Source organism: Myxocyprinus asiaticus, chromosome 6 (assembly GCF_019703515.2).
Source record: "Myxocyprinus asiaticus isolate MX2 ecotype Aquarium Trade chromosome 6, UBuf_Myxa_2, whole genome shotgun sequence".
NCBI classification, from domain to species: Eukaryota; Metazoa; Chordata; class Actinopteri; order Cypriniformes; family Catostomidae; genus Myxocyprinus; species Myxocyprinus asiaticus.
In genome coordinates, this window is record NC_059349.1 from 32,452,179 (window position 1) to 32,467,810 (window position 15,632).

At 38.8% G+C, this 15,632-nt stretch overlaps 1 protein-coding gene across 1 annotated transcript in view; it reads left to right on the forward strand.

The window, feature by feature from the left end:
* The window catches only part of LOC127443089 (M-protein, striated muscle-like), a 41,328-nt gene that overhangs the window by 1,773 nt on the left and 23,923 nt on the right, over positions 1-15,632 (forward strand). The window contains exons 3-17 of the mRNA XM_051701586.1: positions 779-907; positions 1,964-2,141; positions 2,698-2,855; positions 2,998-3,090; positions 3,345-3,433; positions 4,350-4,385; positions 4,601-4,762; positions 5,908-6,069; positions 8,615-8,756; positions 8,842-9,041; positions 9,122-9,178; positions 10,356-10,480; positions 10,567-10,750; positions 12,212-12,386; positions 12,840-12,961. Of these exons, the coding sequence (XP_051557546.1) occupies positions 779-907; positions 1,964-2,141; positions 2,698-2,855; positions 2,998-3,090; positions 3,345-3,433; positions 4,350-4,385; positions 4,601-4,762; positions 5,908-6,069; positions 8,615-8,756; positions 8,842-9,041; positions 9,122-9,178; positions 10,356-10,480; positions 10,567-10,750; positions 12,212-12,386; positions 12,840-12,961 (2,012 nt within the window). The remainder of the gene's footprint in view (positions 1-778; positions 908-1,963; positions 2,142-2,697; positions 2,856-2,997; positions 3,091-3,344; positions 3,434-4,349; positions 4,386-4,600; positions 4,763-5,907; positions 6,070-8,614; positions 8,757-8,841; positions 9,042-9,121; positions 9,179-10,355; positions 10,481-10,566; positions 10,751-12,211; positions 12,387-12,839; positions 12,962-15,632) is intronic.

The following is a 15,632-nucleotide window of genomic DNA, read 5'->3' on the forward strand; positions in this document are numbered from 1 at the left end:
ATCTAACAAGAAGGTAAAAACTTTTGAAACCTGCCCATTTATATTTATGTAGCACTTCCGTTTTACGGTATTACTGAATGAAACAAATCTTGAGAATGACTGAAGGCTGCAGTTATGCCAAGATATTTTGTAAAAGAGTAAGAGATAAAAAGACCAGTCTCTCAAATACCAGACTGGTATTCAAATAGTGCTCTGTGTTTTATCTGTAAACCAGTCTTAATTCCATAATAATGCTGGTAGTTGTGACTCATGGATGAATGTCAACATTAGCATACCACCAGGTTTATCACCTGCTGACATCTGTTTCCAGGAATGTTTGTTTCTCATGGTCATGGTCTTACTTTTACCAACAATCAGAACATATTGTGTGCATTAAAAGAGAAAAAAATAGTTATTTAATAATAATGAAGAACATAGCAACATAGTGAGGTGAAGTGCTTTACACAATAACAAAATCCCTTTTCAAAGTGCTGCTGCTTTCAGGCTTTTAAATATCATTTTTAATACATGCTTAATATAGTAAGCATCTCTGCTAATATTTAGGCTACCTTCCACTAACACACTAAGATAAACTTTCAAGTGACTCGATTTCACCCTTATCCATTAACGCTGCTGTAATATTGTAAAGTTATTGAAGCTTTGTGGACAAAAATGTTTAATTATTGCGTTTTGATAGATGCTGGAGACTACTTAATTATTCTAGAAAAAATTTCAGTAGTGTCCATGGTGCAGTTTGACTGTTTGGTCATTGGCTTGAATGATGTTGCCTGTTGTTTAGGTACAAGACCTCAGGGAAGAAGAAGGAGAAGAAAGTGAGCGCAATCCCCAAAAAAGACAAGCGCTCCTACCTGGCAGTGGACAAAGAAAACGAGGTCATTGGTTACGTTGTGCCAGTCTTTAGAAGCAGGTGATTGCACTGCAAAACACATCAACCCCTTTAATTTGAAAACATATGTTTTATTGCTGTAAATTCAAAGTGAAACTAAGTTCATTGTGATTTGAATTCATATTTCTTGAAAATTTAATTCTGATGAAGAAAATCAAGTTGAAACTGTGAAAACTCATACAGTTGAGTAGAAATGGCAGAAATTATTGCGATGAGTTAAATGGATGAAAACAATAATGTGGTTATCAGGAAATAATTTTTTACAGTGCCTAGTTGTGCAAGGTTTGGTCAGTATTTTGTTGTTGTTGATTATTTTTTTGTGAATGTTCTGGGGCTCATCATGATTAATCTAATCTTTTATCTAATTTTAATGAGGTAATGGCAACTGTAAAGTGCAGATAATTCAGAGGTAGTGATTGAAAAGCTATTGTTAACACACACAAAAAAAAGCAAAAATCTGGGTTCCTGTGAGGCACTTACAATGGAAGTGAATGGGGCCAATCCATAAACTTTAAAATACTCACTGTTTCAAAAGTATAGACACAAGACATAAAATATATGCGTAAACATGATTTTAGTGTGATAAAATCACTTACTAACCTTTTGTGTGTAAACTTATAGCCAATTTTACAACTTCATTGCCATGACGATGTAATGTCAACAAACCCTAAAATGACTGTACAAATGATGATTTAAACAACTTTACAGCTCAAATAATACATGTGTTTTAATAGACAAATTATAAGCTTCACATTTCTGCCTTTAAACCCTCCAAAAATTGGCCCCATACACTTCCATTGCAAGTGCCTCTCTGTAACATTGATTATAGCTTCTTCTTTTTTTTTTAAGAAAAGGAGGGACGAGTCAAAATAAATTTTTATGGTAATCAACGTTATGCCACAAATGCTGACGGTTGAGCTTAACTTGTATTGAACCCAGAATATTACTTTAACTTTAGTTACATCTGATAAGCCATGCTGATGTTAACAAATATGGAAATGAAGAAATAGTATTAGTGACAAATATTTAGTTATTTTTAAGCCAAGTTGTGCTCATTAACTAAATGTTCCTGATCAGTCATTTAGCCACTCAGGAACTGATGGAGACTCAGGAGGAGGTGAAGGAAGAGGGTGTGGGCTATGTCGTGATGAGGAACCTGTTCTCCAGAGAGACTGACTTCAAGATGAAAACTGAGAAGAAGACCAGGGAGACCAGTATGAGAGAGTCTGCCGATCGCCTTGCTCTGGGCAGAAAGGTTTGACCTAATACATTTAACAAGATGCTTTTGTGACATATTGTGTCTTTAAAGGGACAGTCCACCCAAAAATTAACATTCTGTCATCATTTACTCATATAGCCTAATATTTTTCCAAACTCAAATTACTTTATTTCTTTCTTCCGTGGAACACGAGGAGACAATTTGAAGAATTTTGATGCTACTCTTTTTTTCCATAAAATGAAAGTGAATGGTGACTCAGGCTGTCAGTCCCTAACATTCTGCCTAACATCTCCTTTATGTTCCACCAAATTCAGATTTGGAATAATATGAGGGTGAGTAAATGATGACAGAAAATGTAATTTAATTTAAGAAAACTATCTGTGATTTAATTAACTATTAAAAGGGTTCATTTTACTTGATTTTACCTACACCTACAATTTTTTTATGACCAAACTATATTTTGAAGGAAAGCTGGCTGATTCTAAGAGAAGTTAGTCACATCCTATTCATTTTTGCATAGGACTATTCCAACAGTGTCAGTATTTACATAATTGTTTGACCCAGTGTTAATTTTTGGGTTTATTTACACAAGATGCACGAGAGAGCAGAATTCCAGAAGAAGATGAATCCAGACAGTTTAACTCACCTCCCAGAGTTTATTGTGAAACCACGTGGTCAGACCGTGTGGGAGGGGAAGAGTGTGAAACTGCACTTCACTGTGGCTGGATGGCCCAAACCCCGCATCGCCTGGTCAGAAACACCAGAGATCACATGCAGAAAACTTAAGATAATTAAATACCAGTACAGTACTGGTTAAATGCAATGCATATTCATAAGACCAATGTACATTTAATTTCTGATCTTTTGCTGTCTATTTCATTCTGCTTCTCAGGTACAAAAACAATGTTGTAATCGATGTCAAGGCTCACCCTGAGAAGTACATCACAGAGAGCCAATACAACATGCATTCTCTGGAAATCATAAAGTAAAGAAAGTTTTTATTTATTTTAATAATGTGTATGAAAGTTTGTTTGTGTTACTCTCAGCTACAGTGACTTAGTCTCCATTAGATTGCAATAAATATGCCGAAAGATTTTATTCTTTCATAATATCAGTATCATGTAAAAGATAAACATGAAGGGCAGATATGACTGTTCTAACTGTATTTTTTTATTTTATTAATATTATATTATAATTATTTTATATAACTCTATATAAAATTATTTGTGTGTATTGCAGCTGTGATTTTAGTGACACTGCTGAATATCGGATCTCTGCACTCAATGTCAAGGGAGAGAGTTCTGCTTTTGCCCATGTCATTGTTAAAAGTGAGTACTGCATCTCTTGCCAATTTACATAGTGCATGACATGTGTTCAAGGTCTGTTAAGGTTATAGTTGTACCTTGATATTTAACTAGTATGCTTTGACATGCATAGTTAGTTTTATGCATTGAGTTAAAGGTGAAGTGTGCAATTATTATTTTTTTTTTTGGTTAAAATACTTTCTCCTTTACCAGTTTATTATGCAGATTCAGCTACAAGACATACATTTGTAGGTTGATTGCCCTGAAAAGTGTAAACACTGTTTCTCAGTGGTGCTATGATTGTTTGAGCATTCAGACCAGCCTGACATAGCAACATTGGCTTGACCAATGGTGTGAGTTTGAGGCGGGACTGTCTGTTTGTTTGACCAATAGAAGACGAGGAAGTGTTCAGGAAACTTATTTAAAAACAGTCATTATTTATGCAATTCCATTTGGTGACGCTAGTGGCACAGAAATGACATACTTCACCTTAAAGTTATTTTAGCCATGTTTCAGTGATGTATATTTTAAGTTAATAAAGGACATATTCAAGGGTCATACTGCTGTAGCCTGTAAGTTTTACTCTAGTAAAAGCCATTGTGTAGTCATCTACATCTTTCTACTGAATTTAGAGACATAGCTTAGTTCTTACACTAGTGTGTAACTTACTCCTGTCTAATTTATAGCTGCCGCTCCTTTGACATTCTATTTTAAGGCCTTTGCAGTGCCTCAGCTTGCACTGTGTTATTCTAGGGCATCTTTCCACTATCTCTGCACATTAATTTTTAGTGTTTAATACTTTTAGATGTACCATTCAGAGGTTGATTACAATATTTAGAGTGAGGCAGATGTTTCTGTTAGCAATACAGCATGTGGGTTAGTTTTTGTTTTTGTTGTATTTATCATTCAATAAACATTTGCTTGTATTTCCATTTTAAAGGATTCAAAGATGGAGAAGCGGTGATTGAAAGGCCTCGTAAGTTTCACATACTGTCCAATACTCTTGATGAGTGGCTCCAGGACACACAATTTTTTGTATATATTTATATATAAATACCATCAACCATGTGTTTTCCCTATAAAGTAAATTGTACAATTTAATACGGTTTCATCATTTGAAAGTAGATTTAAAAAACAACAACAACAACAATTATATGACATTTGAGTCATTTTTTTTCATGTTTTGTGCAGATGGTTACAGCCCTGAATATGGTGTCACCTTCTATACGACCATTATTGACAAGTTTGGTGTTTCATTTGGCTGTGAGGGAGAGACCATGAGTTTGGGCTGTACTGTCATTGTCTACCCCAATGTCAAGCGCTACCAGCCAGAGATTGTGTGGTACAGAAATGGTGGGTATGAACACTATTGTGCATTAAAAAGAATTACTTTCATCCTCTGCCAACTTTTTTAAAGGAATAGTTCACCCAAAAATGAAATTTCTCTCATCATTTACTCACCCTCATGCCATTCCAGATGTGTATGACTTTCTGTCTTCTGCAGAATACAAAACAAAGATTTTTAGAAGAATATTTCAGCTCTGTAGGTCCATACAATGCAAATGAATGGTGGCAAGAACTTTCAAGCTCCAAATATCACAAAGGCAGCATAAAAGTAATCCATAAGACTCCAGTGGTTAAATCAGTGTCTTCATGGGTGAGAAACAGATCAGTATTTAACTATAAATCTCCACTTTCGCATTCTGAAGGATTTAAATATTGATCTGTTTTTCACCCAATGCAATAGCATCGCTTCAGAAAACATATATTAAACCACTGGAGTCGTATGGATTACTTATATGCTGCCTTTATATGATTTTTGGAGCTTCAAAGGTCTGGCCACCATTCACTTGCATTGAAATGACCTACAGAGCTGAGATATTCTCCTAAAAATCTTTGTTTGTGTTCAGCAGAAGAAAGAAAGTCAAGAAAGTCATAAGCCATTGTTAAATGACCATAAAGCCACACCTGTGAATGCACATTCTATGTTAATGCACTAAATTGCTATGTTCTTTGGCAACCACAAATTTCTACAGTTAGGATAATGAACTATATTACTTGGCAGAAGATTTTATTAATTTTTTTTTTTTTTGGGGATTATTATCCATAATAAATGCAACTTTTTATTAAACATAGGTGTCTTCTATCATATTGTTGTTTCAGCCGTTTTATAAAATCAATAAGCCAGGAGAGGTTATACATTACAGTGATTTTACAGTACCATGGTCTCTTGTGGCTTTTTGCTTTAATGTAATGCACAGTCTTGACCAATCTCTGATTAATTGGCCGATATTTAGAAATTTTGAGGTTAACTGTGTTAATTCGGATTTATGATGGTTCCAAAATCTACTAACAGCCTTCCTAGTATTGCAGATTTTCTGTTTTCGAATAGTTTCGAATAGTAATGTTCATTTAATTTCAGCAATTTTGTGTAAAATAAATCTCTATATACTGTAGCATATTCATCTTCCATTAAAAAACTCATATCGGTCAACCAGGTGTCATCTTGTCAGCTTCTAAGTGGGTGAACATGCACTGGAGTGGTGAGCGAGCAACTTTGACTCTTGTTCACCTCAACAAAGAAGACGAGGGTCTCTACACCCTCCGTGTCAACACCAAGTCTGGCTTCGACACCCATTCTTCTTATGTATTCGTCAGAGGTGAGTCCTGTACACTGTGCTGCACAGCACAGGAAGTAATATGCCTTGTTATTAGTAATGCAAGTTGTCTCATCTCACTATGGAAAGCACACTAACTTTGGAAAGTCCTTTTTCAGAAAACCATTTAAAGTTATTGTCAGTGCATAGGGCTTTTCACATTCTGTGTGCACTATATCTTTAAGAAGCAAGTTGCCACATGTATTAGGTTTCTCTCTGGGAATGCTGCTTCTATCTTTGGTTGACAACACTAATGGCAGCCAGTGGGGAGGAGAAATTAACCTTAATCCTTAAATATCTTTAATTAAGATCTAGGATCCTATTTTAAGAGCACTAGCACTAAGCACAGTGCTATGCCATAAGTCATACATGCAAAGTCAATGGGCATGGCCAATAAGTTTAGGTATTTTCGTGCAAGCTTGCACTAAGTCTAGGTGCAAGTGTGTTTGGCGAAATAGCGTGCGCAAAGCGCTATGTGAGCTGTGTCAAGTAAAATTTTAATTTTTAGGTTCTTCTCCTGTTATTGAACCATCTGCGTCCCATTATAATTAATTTCCTATCAAGCACCAGCGACATAAAGAAAGACGGTACATTCATAAGAAGTTAGTAGTGTAAATGGACTGTATACAATGAATTAGAAGAATAGAAATATGGACTTATGTTCTTTTGTGCATTAACTGCATCCTTGTTAAATGTCAGGCATATTTCTATGACAGGGACACACTCCTTTTATACACATGGAAAATGTGGTTCAGGATATTGATGTAGGCTCCATTAAATTATAGAGAATGTAAGTAGTATTTATTATTTTCATCTACTGACACACATGGCTAGTATTAACAGTAATAGTATCGGAACGCACTTCACTTCTACAGGTTGATTTTGATTTTGAAAATCATTTTCATTTATTGAAACAAAAAAATTAAACCAAAAATATTTCTAAATTCAAGTAACACTTCAAACGAAAAGAAAATATAATCAAAATAACGAAGTGGTCAAAAAAAATAAATAATGACCAAATCCAAACCTTTTACCCTCTCCAGCTTCTTACACTGGCCCCTTTAGCAGTGACTTAAAGATCACTCAGCAATAAAAGGTGGAATATTACCAATACAAATTATATCATAAATACAATTGTGAATATAAATATATATTAATAATAATTGAAAAGTAAACCATGTCTTAGTTAATAAATAATAAAAAAAATTTTATTTCATAAAATGACTACAAAAGTGATTGTCAGGGACAAACTTTGATGTTCCACTATATTTTCAGAGTTTGGACATGAACTTTATTACCACCTGCTGGTGAAATCTGCAAAATGCAAATGCAGGAATTGAGTTCACACTTTGCGTTGAGATAAGATGTGCTTTTCAATTGTTTTAGCGCAATGACCTATTTCTCAGGAAAATAGCAAATTGCTTTGCGGCACTTTCATTAATATACAATAAACCCACAGTTTGCGCACATACACCCACAGATAGTGCAAACTCTCCCACCCACACTCATTTGTGTTTTGCGCTGGCACGAAAATTGCATTTAGAATTAGCGCTCACGAAAATTGGATAAGACATAGCACACGGTCGTTGTGCGTAGCGCTGCACTTTGTGCACTCCTGAAAATAGAGCCCATAAAAACATGCTGTGAAAGACCTCTGTTCAGTCGGGAAAGGAGGAAGCTGGAGATGGATGCACATTCAATGAATTTTAATCCAAACACCACATTAGACTGAAAACATAATGACAACATATGCAGCTTCAAGGTGTCTCTCTTTCTCGGCATCTCTCTCCCAACTGCAACTCTGCTCCCGGCTTTATCCCCCGCCTACTCACGCCGGCATCACTCAAAGTTGGCGAGATCATTCGCCCCAGGTGCACACCTCGGCCTCGCTCCTCTCCATCCTTGCACCGCCCCGCCTGGCCTGCCACACATTCTAATAGAACCTTAATGAATTTTAGGCTTGTTGTTGAATCTTAAATAGGGTAAATTTTAAATGATTATTAAATAATGGCAGAATTAAAACAAATTATGATTTATTAGTCCGGTCTTATTTCATCTACCACCTTAAAAGATCTTAAGCTTGTATTTGGTCATAAATGCAGTGTTTAAAAGGGATGTTGGTCATAAATGGGGTGTTTTTGCAATAACAAAAATAATTGTGTAAAACAGATAGTCCCGCCCAAACTCATGCCATTAGTTGAGCCATTGTTGCTGTTTCAGACTAGTTGGGCTGCATAAACAAAAAGAGCAATGTTTTATAGCACCACAGAGCCACAATGTTTAATTTTTTCAGGGAAATTAACCTGTAATTGACTTAATTATACAGAAGCTCTCTGCCCTGGAGAAAGTATTTTAACAGAAAAAAAATACACACTTTGGCTTTTACAAGGGCTTAAAGGCTGTGGTCAAGAAATGCTTCCTAAGAAAGAAGACCGAAATTAGCTAGGTGTTGTAATAGAGTGAAGGCGCTGTCATGTAGCTTGCTTTGCCATAATTAGATATAACAGCAGGGAGCAAATCTTTAAGCGGATTTGTCTGTGTGTATCAGATGCTGCTGTGGAGGAGGAAGGGGTTCCTGTTGCTCCTCTTGATGTGCGTTGCCATGACGCTAATAAAGATTATGTGGTTGTTACCTGGAAGCAGCCAGCAGTGGAGGGGAGCAGTCCCATCATGGGCTACTTCATTGACAGGTGAGTCACATGGCATTAAAGTGCACACCACTAGTGTGATCATAAAATCCATGTCAATGTTTATCATTTAAATATTTATTTGCAGGTGTGAAGTTGGCACTCATCACTGGGCCCAGTGTAATGACACTCCAGTGAAGTATGCCCGTTTTCCTGTCACCGGGCTTATTGAGGGCCGTTCCTACTCCTTCAGGGTGCGAGCCCTCAATAAAGCCGGAGTGAGCCGTCCATCTCGTGCCTCTGATCCTGTAGCTGCCATGGACCCAGCAGATCGGGCCCGCCTTAGAGGTAAGGCTGATAGAATAAATTTTGAAGAGCAATAGTATTTAATTTGTACATAACCACACATTATTTTTCTTCTATCACAGCTGGTCCCTCTGCTCCATGGACTGGAATGATCAAATTCACTGAGGAAGACCCTACAGGTTAAATTTTACACTAACTTGATGATAAGCTTTCATTCTAGCTTTATTACAATTTCAGAAGCTTTAAGTGGGAAATTATGAAGGACGAGACTTGATTTATACATCAGGTTTTGACTGGATTTTGGATTGATATTATTGATAAATATTACTTTTCCCTGCCATATAACACATACAGTTAGTTTTGTTGGTGTTACCAAATGCATTCAGGTGGATTTAGTGATGTTAAATTATATTTTTGACTTCAATAAAACCAGGTAATTTATGTTACCACAAGAAGCAAATTTTTTAGGTTATTTGTTTTTTCAATGTGCCCATGTGGCTTTTGTTACATTGACAGAAAATAAAAAGTTGTTTTAAATGAATTGCATGTTGAGATGAAAAAGTATGAAACTTTTTTTTTCTTTAAAATAGATGAATTGTGCACAGTAAGAGCACACTGTGATGCTAAAATGTTTTTTTTTCTCCCAATTTGGAATGCCCAATTCCCAATGTGCTTTTAAGTCCTCGTGGTGGCGTAGTGATTCGCCTCAGTCCGGGTGGCAGAGGACGAATCCCAGTTGCCTCCGCGTCTGCGACCGTCAGTCCACGCATCTTATCACGTGGCTTGTTGAGTGCGTTGCCACGGAGACATAGCACATGTGGAGGCTTCACGTCATCCACCATGGCAACCACGCTCGACAAACCACGTGCCCCATCGAGAACTAACCACATTATAGCGACCACGAGGAGGTTACTCCATGTGACTCTACCCTCCCTAGCAACCGGGCCAATTTGGTTGCTTAGGAGACCTGGCTGGAGTCACTCAGCATGCCCTGGGATTCGAACTAGCGAACTAGTGAACTCCAGGGGTGGTAGATGCTAAAATGTTAACCTAAAATGTGCTTCATGTGGTACAATCTAAATATACTGGTTTTATTCAAGTCAGAAATATTATTTAACATCACATCAACCTGAATACATTAGGTTACACCAACAAAAACATTTTAAGGGTTCGATCAGGTATACATAGCTCTTTGGTAACAGGTGTAGGTTACTGCTTTTTACAGTATATACATTTTTTTAGAAAGCAAATAAGGTCCATTTTGATTTCATGTTGTCTTAAAATCTGTGTGTACAGTATATGAAAATATTAAATATGACAGTGCCTTTGAACTGTTATTTACCTTGTTTCTCTCAGTGGGGGTTGTCCCTGGTCCACCCACTGACCTGGCTGTCACTGAAGCTACTAAGAGTTACGTGGTACTGAGCTGGAAGCCACCTGTGCAGAGAGGACACGAGGGCGTCATGTATTTTGTGGAGAAGGTGTGGGAGAATGAGAACAATATACAGTTTTCTTGTTTGAATTCTACTTTTATGAGTATATCACTGGACTGACATCTTTTTCCCAGTGTTTGGTGGGTACAGACACATGGCAGAGGGTGAACACTGGGATACCAGTTAAGTCCCCACGCTTTGCTCTGTTTGACCTTGCTGAGGGTAAATCTTACAGCTTCCGTGTGCGCAGCTGCAACTCTGCCGGAGTTGGAGAGCCATCGGAAGAAACTGGGGCAACGACTGTGGGAGACAGATTGGGTGAGTATTAACACTTTACACAGAAGGAGAAAATAGGTTACTGAGACATATTTTGTATTGTATGATAGAGAGTGTGTTTCAGTAGTTCTTGATAAAGGGATAGTTCACCCAAAAATGAAAATCCTCTCATCATTTACTCACCCTCATGCCATCCCAGATGTGTATGGCTTTGTTTCTTCTGCAGAACACAAACAAAGATTTTCAGAATAATATCTCAGCTCTGTAGGTCCAATGCAAGTGAATGGTGACCAGACATTTCAAGCTCCAAAAATCACATATAGACAGAATAAAAGTAATCCATATGACTCCAGTGGTTAAATCTATGTCTTCAGAAGCATGTGGGTGAGAAACTGATCAATATTTAAGTCCTTTTTTATTATAAATTTCCACATTCACGTTCACATTCTGAAAGTAGAGATTTATAGTAAAAAAAAATGGATTGAAATATTGATCTGTTTCTCACCCAAAGTGAATGCATTGCTTCTGAAGACATAGATTTAACCACTGGAGTTGTATGTGTTACTTTTATGCTGCCTTTATGTTATATTTTGAGCTTCAAAGGTCTGGTCACCATTCACTTGCATTGTATGGACCTACAGAGCTGAAATATTCTTCTAAAAATCTTTGTTTGTGTTCAGTAGGTCATTCACATCTGGGATGGAATGAAAGTGAGTAAATGCTGAGAGAATTTTCATTTTTGGGTGAACTATCCCTATAAGTTGTGTGTAACCTGAGCAAATGAGGTCTCAAAGGGGCCATATCCTAGAATTTAGTAGTATTTTAGGTCCCCCCCCCCCAAAGTCCTCCAATAACGTTATTCAATATTTCTTGGCCGAATAGCAAGTATAATTTAGTTCAACATGACCATTTTTAACCCACTTTCTGACCTTTTGCGATTTTTTTTTTTTTTCCAACTGTACCTTTAAGACATCTACAGGTATGTATATAAGTTGCCCCATTATGACTTGCTAATCTACTTTCATGTGAAATGAGTAACACCGCTTATGGTTTGCTGTTAGTTCCAGTGTAGTTGGCACTGTGCCATCTTTCAGTAACAGCATCTTTGCGAAAACGATGAAATGTGCCACACTAAACCTTAAGGTCAGACTGAAATGATTGAGGATCTTGGTAAACATAATCTTCAGCTAATTGTTTTTAACATTGGAATCCTTTGGAAGGATATGCAGAGCTGCAGGTGCTACACATAGCCAGGAGTAATAGTAGCAGTTTCTATGCTACTTGTTATTTCTTCACTGTGACTTATTGGGCCAAGTTGCTGAATACTAAATGCATTTGAAATAAATGTGGTTACTCATATGTTTATGCACTCATGATTTCTGCAGAAGATTTCTGCTTTTGCTCTTACACTCATAGTTCATATTATTGTTTGTCTGTTTATGTAAATGTAAATGTCATCTTTACATACTGACATATGCTGATTGTCTGTTTTTTTTCTGTCAGACCTGCCCTCTGTCCCAGGGCCTGTTGTTCCCACCAGAAACACTGACTCCTCTGTGGTGGTGACCTGGGGTGCATCCAAGGAGGTTAAGAATCTGGTGGGCTATTACATCGAAGTTAGTGTCAGTGGCAGTAATGTGTGGGTTCCCTGCAACAACAAGCCAGTCAAAGGCACGAGGTAAAGTGTCCTGAGATAGAAAACTGCAATAAATGTGCATTCTTGCAATATTAATCTCAAAACTAGAGCTTATAAGAGACAGAGAGTTTCTCAATCAGTTACTGTACAATGCAACGTTTTGTATGTATTTGTGTCAAAAGCACTGTTTATAAGACAGGCCCAGATGAAACATGAAGATTTTTTTTCATGTTTTCTGCTGCGCTGATTTTAAAGGGGAAATCTACAGAATTCTATGGAATGGATTTCAACATTGTAAAATGGGTTAGTTGGAGCTGAGAGAACAACACACTTATTGGTAGCTGAAGACAATCAAATAAGCCAAAATATTTAATAAATGTACATGAAGGGGATATGAGGTGTGTTGAACTTCGTGAATGATGGGGGTGAAAATGGAGCTTGGTGAAAATTCTGTGTTGGCCTGGTAAAAATGTGTCAATCTCTTCTGGTGTGCAGGTTTGTGTGCCACGGGCTGAAAACAGGGGACAAATGCGTGTTTAGGGTGAAGGCACTGAACGCTGCAGGATACAGTGAAAGCACCAGCGAATCTGAGGTCTGCCTTGTGAAAGCAGGCATTGGTAAGTTTTGCTGAATCCTGTGAACTGTGAATCCAAACTGAATTACACAGAAAATGTTGTCTGCAGTATACAGATTAAAATGTAAAGATGCTGTATGTACATGTAATGTGACATAATGAATCATGATATAATGATATGTAATAATAATAATGATAAGTGATAATGTGATATGAATTCAATGTATATACAGTATTTCATGTTCTCCACTGTCTTCACCAGAGCAACATTATTATTGCAGCTTTGGAAAATAAATAACTAAAGCAGGGGTCTTCAACAAGTGGTATGTGGCAGTACTGCAGGAGGTCCACAATTGCTTGATCTCAAACTAATTTTTGTGAAAAAATTAAAATATGTGTTAAATGAAAATAAAATATTAACTTCTACCATGTTATGTTTAGCTAAATGTTTCAGTGTCCCTCCCAGATTAAAGTGTGTTAAAGAGATAGTTCACCCAAAAATGAAAATTCTCTCATCATTTACTCACCCTCATGCCATCCCAGTTTTGTATGACTTTCTTTGTTCTGCTGAACACAAACAAAGATTTTTAGAAGAATATTTCAGCTCTGTAGGTGAACAATGCAAGTGAATGTGTACCAACATTTTGAAGCTCCGAAATGTAAATATAGGCAGCATAAAATTAATCCATATGACTCCAGTTGTTAAATCTATATATGCAGAAGTGATATGATGGGTGTGGGTGAAGAAACAGATCAATATTTAAGTCTGTTTTTACCATAAATTCTCCTCCCCGCCCAGTAGGTGGCGATATGCATGAAGAATGCAAATCACCAAAAATAAAAGAAGAATGTGAAAGTGGAGACTGATAGTAAAAAACGATTTTAATATTGATCTGTTCCTCACCCACACCTATCATATCGCTTCTGAAGATTACCAGTCCTTTTGGAACTTCAAATTTTTGGTACCCATTCACTTGAATTGTGAGGACCTACAGAGCTTAGGTATTCTTCTAAAATGTTTCATTTGTTTTCAGCAGAAGAAAGAAAGTCATACACATCTGGGATGGCATTAGAGTGGGTAAATTATGAGAGAAGTTTCATTTTTGGGTGAACTAACCCTTAAAGTAAAATTAAAATGTCATGTAAAATATATGACTCTGTACAGTACATTAATGTGCAGGTGGGGGCGTGGTCGAGTGCCGATTTGTGAATGGAGAGTGAGATCAGGAGATGAGAGCGGTAAGGAGTCCCACCTGTGGGTGTTATCTCTAACAGCTATTTGTGTTTTGCAGTGAGAGCGGAGAGGGATAAAAAGGGGCAGTCCAGACCAAGAGGGGAGAGAGAGCCGAGCCTGCACTTGTGTGTGTGTGTGTGTGGGCATCATTTGCGGGTGCTGAAAAGCATTGGAATGAGAGAAAATAAAAACAGCTTTTGAGTTTGACTCGCCGTCTCCTGCTTCCTCCTTGCGAGAGTGAAAGAACCTTGTCACAGTGGTGCCGAAACACGAGAAGGAGCAAGGATACGCTGCCATGACATCCTCGTCACTGGAAGAAGTCTTCAAGTCCCTCGCCAGCATCCACCAAGCACAACGCAAGGCCCTTGTGGATCTGCGGTTGGAGCAGGAGAAGCGCTTCGAGGTGCTCCTCCAGGCCCAAGCAGAGGACCGGTGGGTGTTGCTGAGCTTGCTGCCCCAGGAGGGGGCTTCAGCCGTAACCCCAGCAGCAGCAGGACCCCATGTGACACTCGTGAAGATGACACTGCAGGATGACCCGGAGGCCTTCCTGCAGCTCTTCAAGCACACAGCCAGAGCCCTGAATTGGCTGCGCTCACAGTGGGCAGTCCATCTGCTACCGCTGCTGTCTAGGGAAGCCCAGCTCATGGTACACCAACTTCCGGTGGCCAACCTCATGGGGTATTCAGATTTGAAGAAAGCCATCCTGCAATGGGTCGGCTGCAGCCCGGAAGAGCACTGCCAGCAGTTCCGCACACAGCTGCGCGACACCTGCCAGCGATGGTTGCTGGCTGACAAGGAGGGCGATGCCAACTATGTCATCAACATCGTGGTGCTGGAGCAGTCGTCTCCCAGCTGCCGAAGGTGGATGGCGGAGTGGGTCCAGTGCCACCATCCGGCGTCGCTGTAGGAGGCAATCCAGTTGGCTGAGGACCATAAGTGGCGTATCCAGGGGACAGCAAGCCATTTTCTCTCGCGATCTCTCTCTCTCTCTCTCTCTCTCTCTCCTCCATCTTTCTCCCTTCCCTCCCCCTCCCCTTCCCCGTATCCGGTTCTCTGGAATTCCTTCCCCAAAACTGGTCCCCTGGGCCGTTCATTCCGCTGGCTTCCCCTAACCCTCTCCGCTCTCCCCCACAGGCTGGTGAATCTGCTGCCGCAGGTGTGGGCATGAAGTCTGGGCCAGTCTGCAGGAGCTGCGGGGGTCCTGGGCATTTCCAGGACCAATGCCCCACAATGAAGGTGGAGACATTGGTCCGGGTCCCTGACGTGCCACAGGCCACCCCCGATCGAGCAGGAGCGTACCGGATACCTGTGAGTATAAAGGGGGGTACATATCAAGCCTTGGTGGATTCAGGTTGTAATCAAACCTCCATTCACCAAAGCTTGATTCCGTCCAAGGCTTTGGATACAAGCCGGTGGGTGAAGGTAAGGTGTGTGCATGGGGATATTCACAATTACCCGTTAGTGACGTTCATCATTCAAT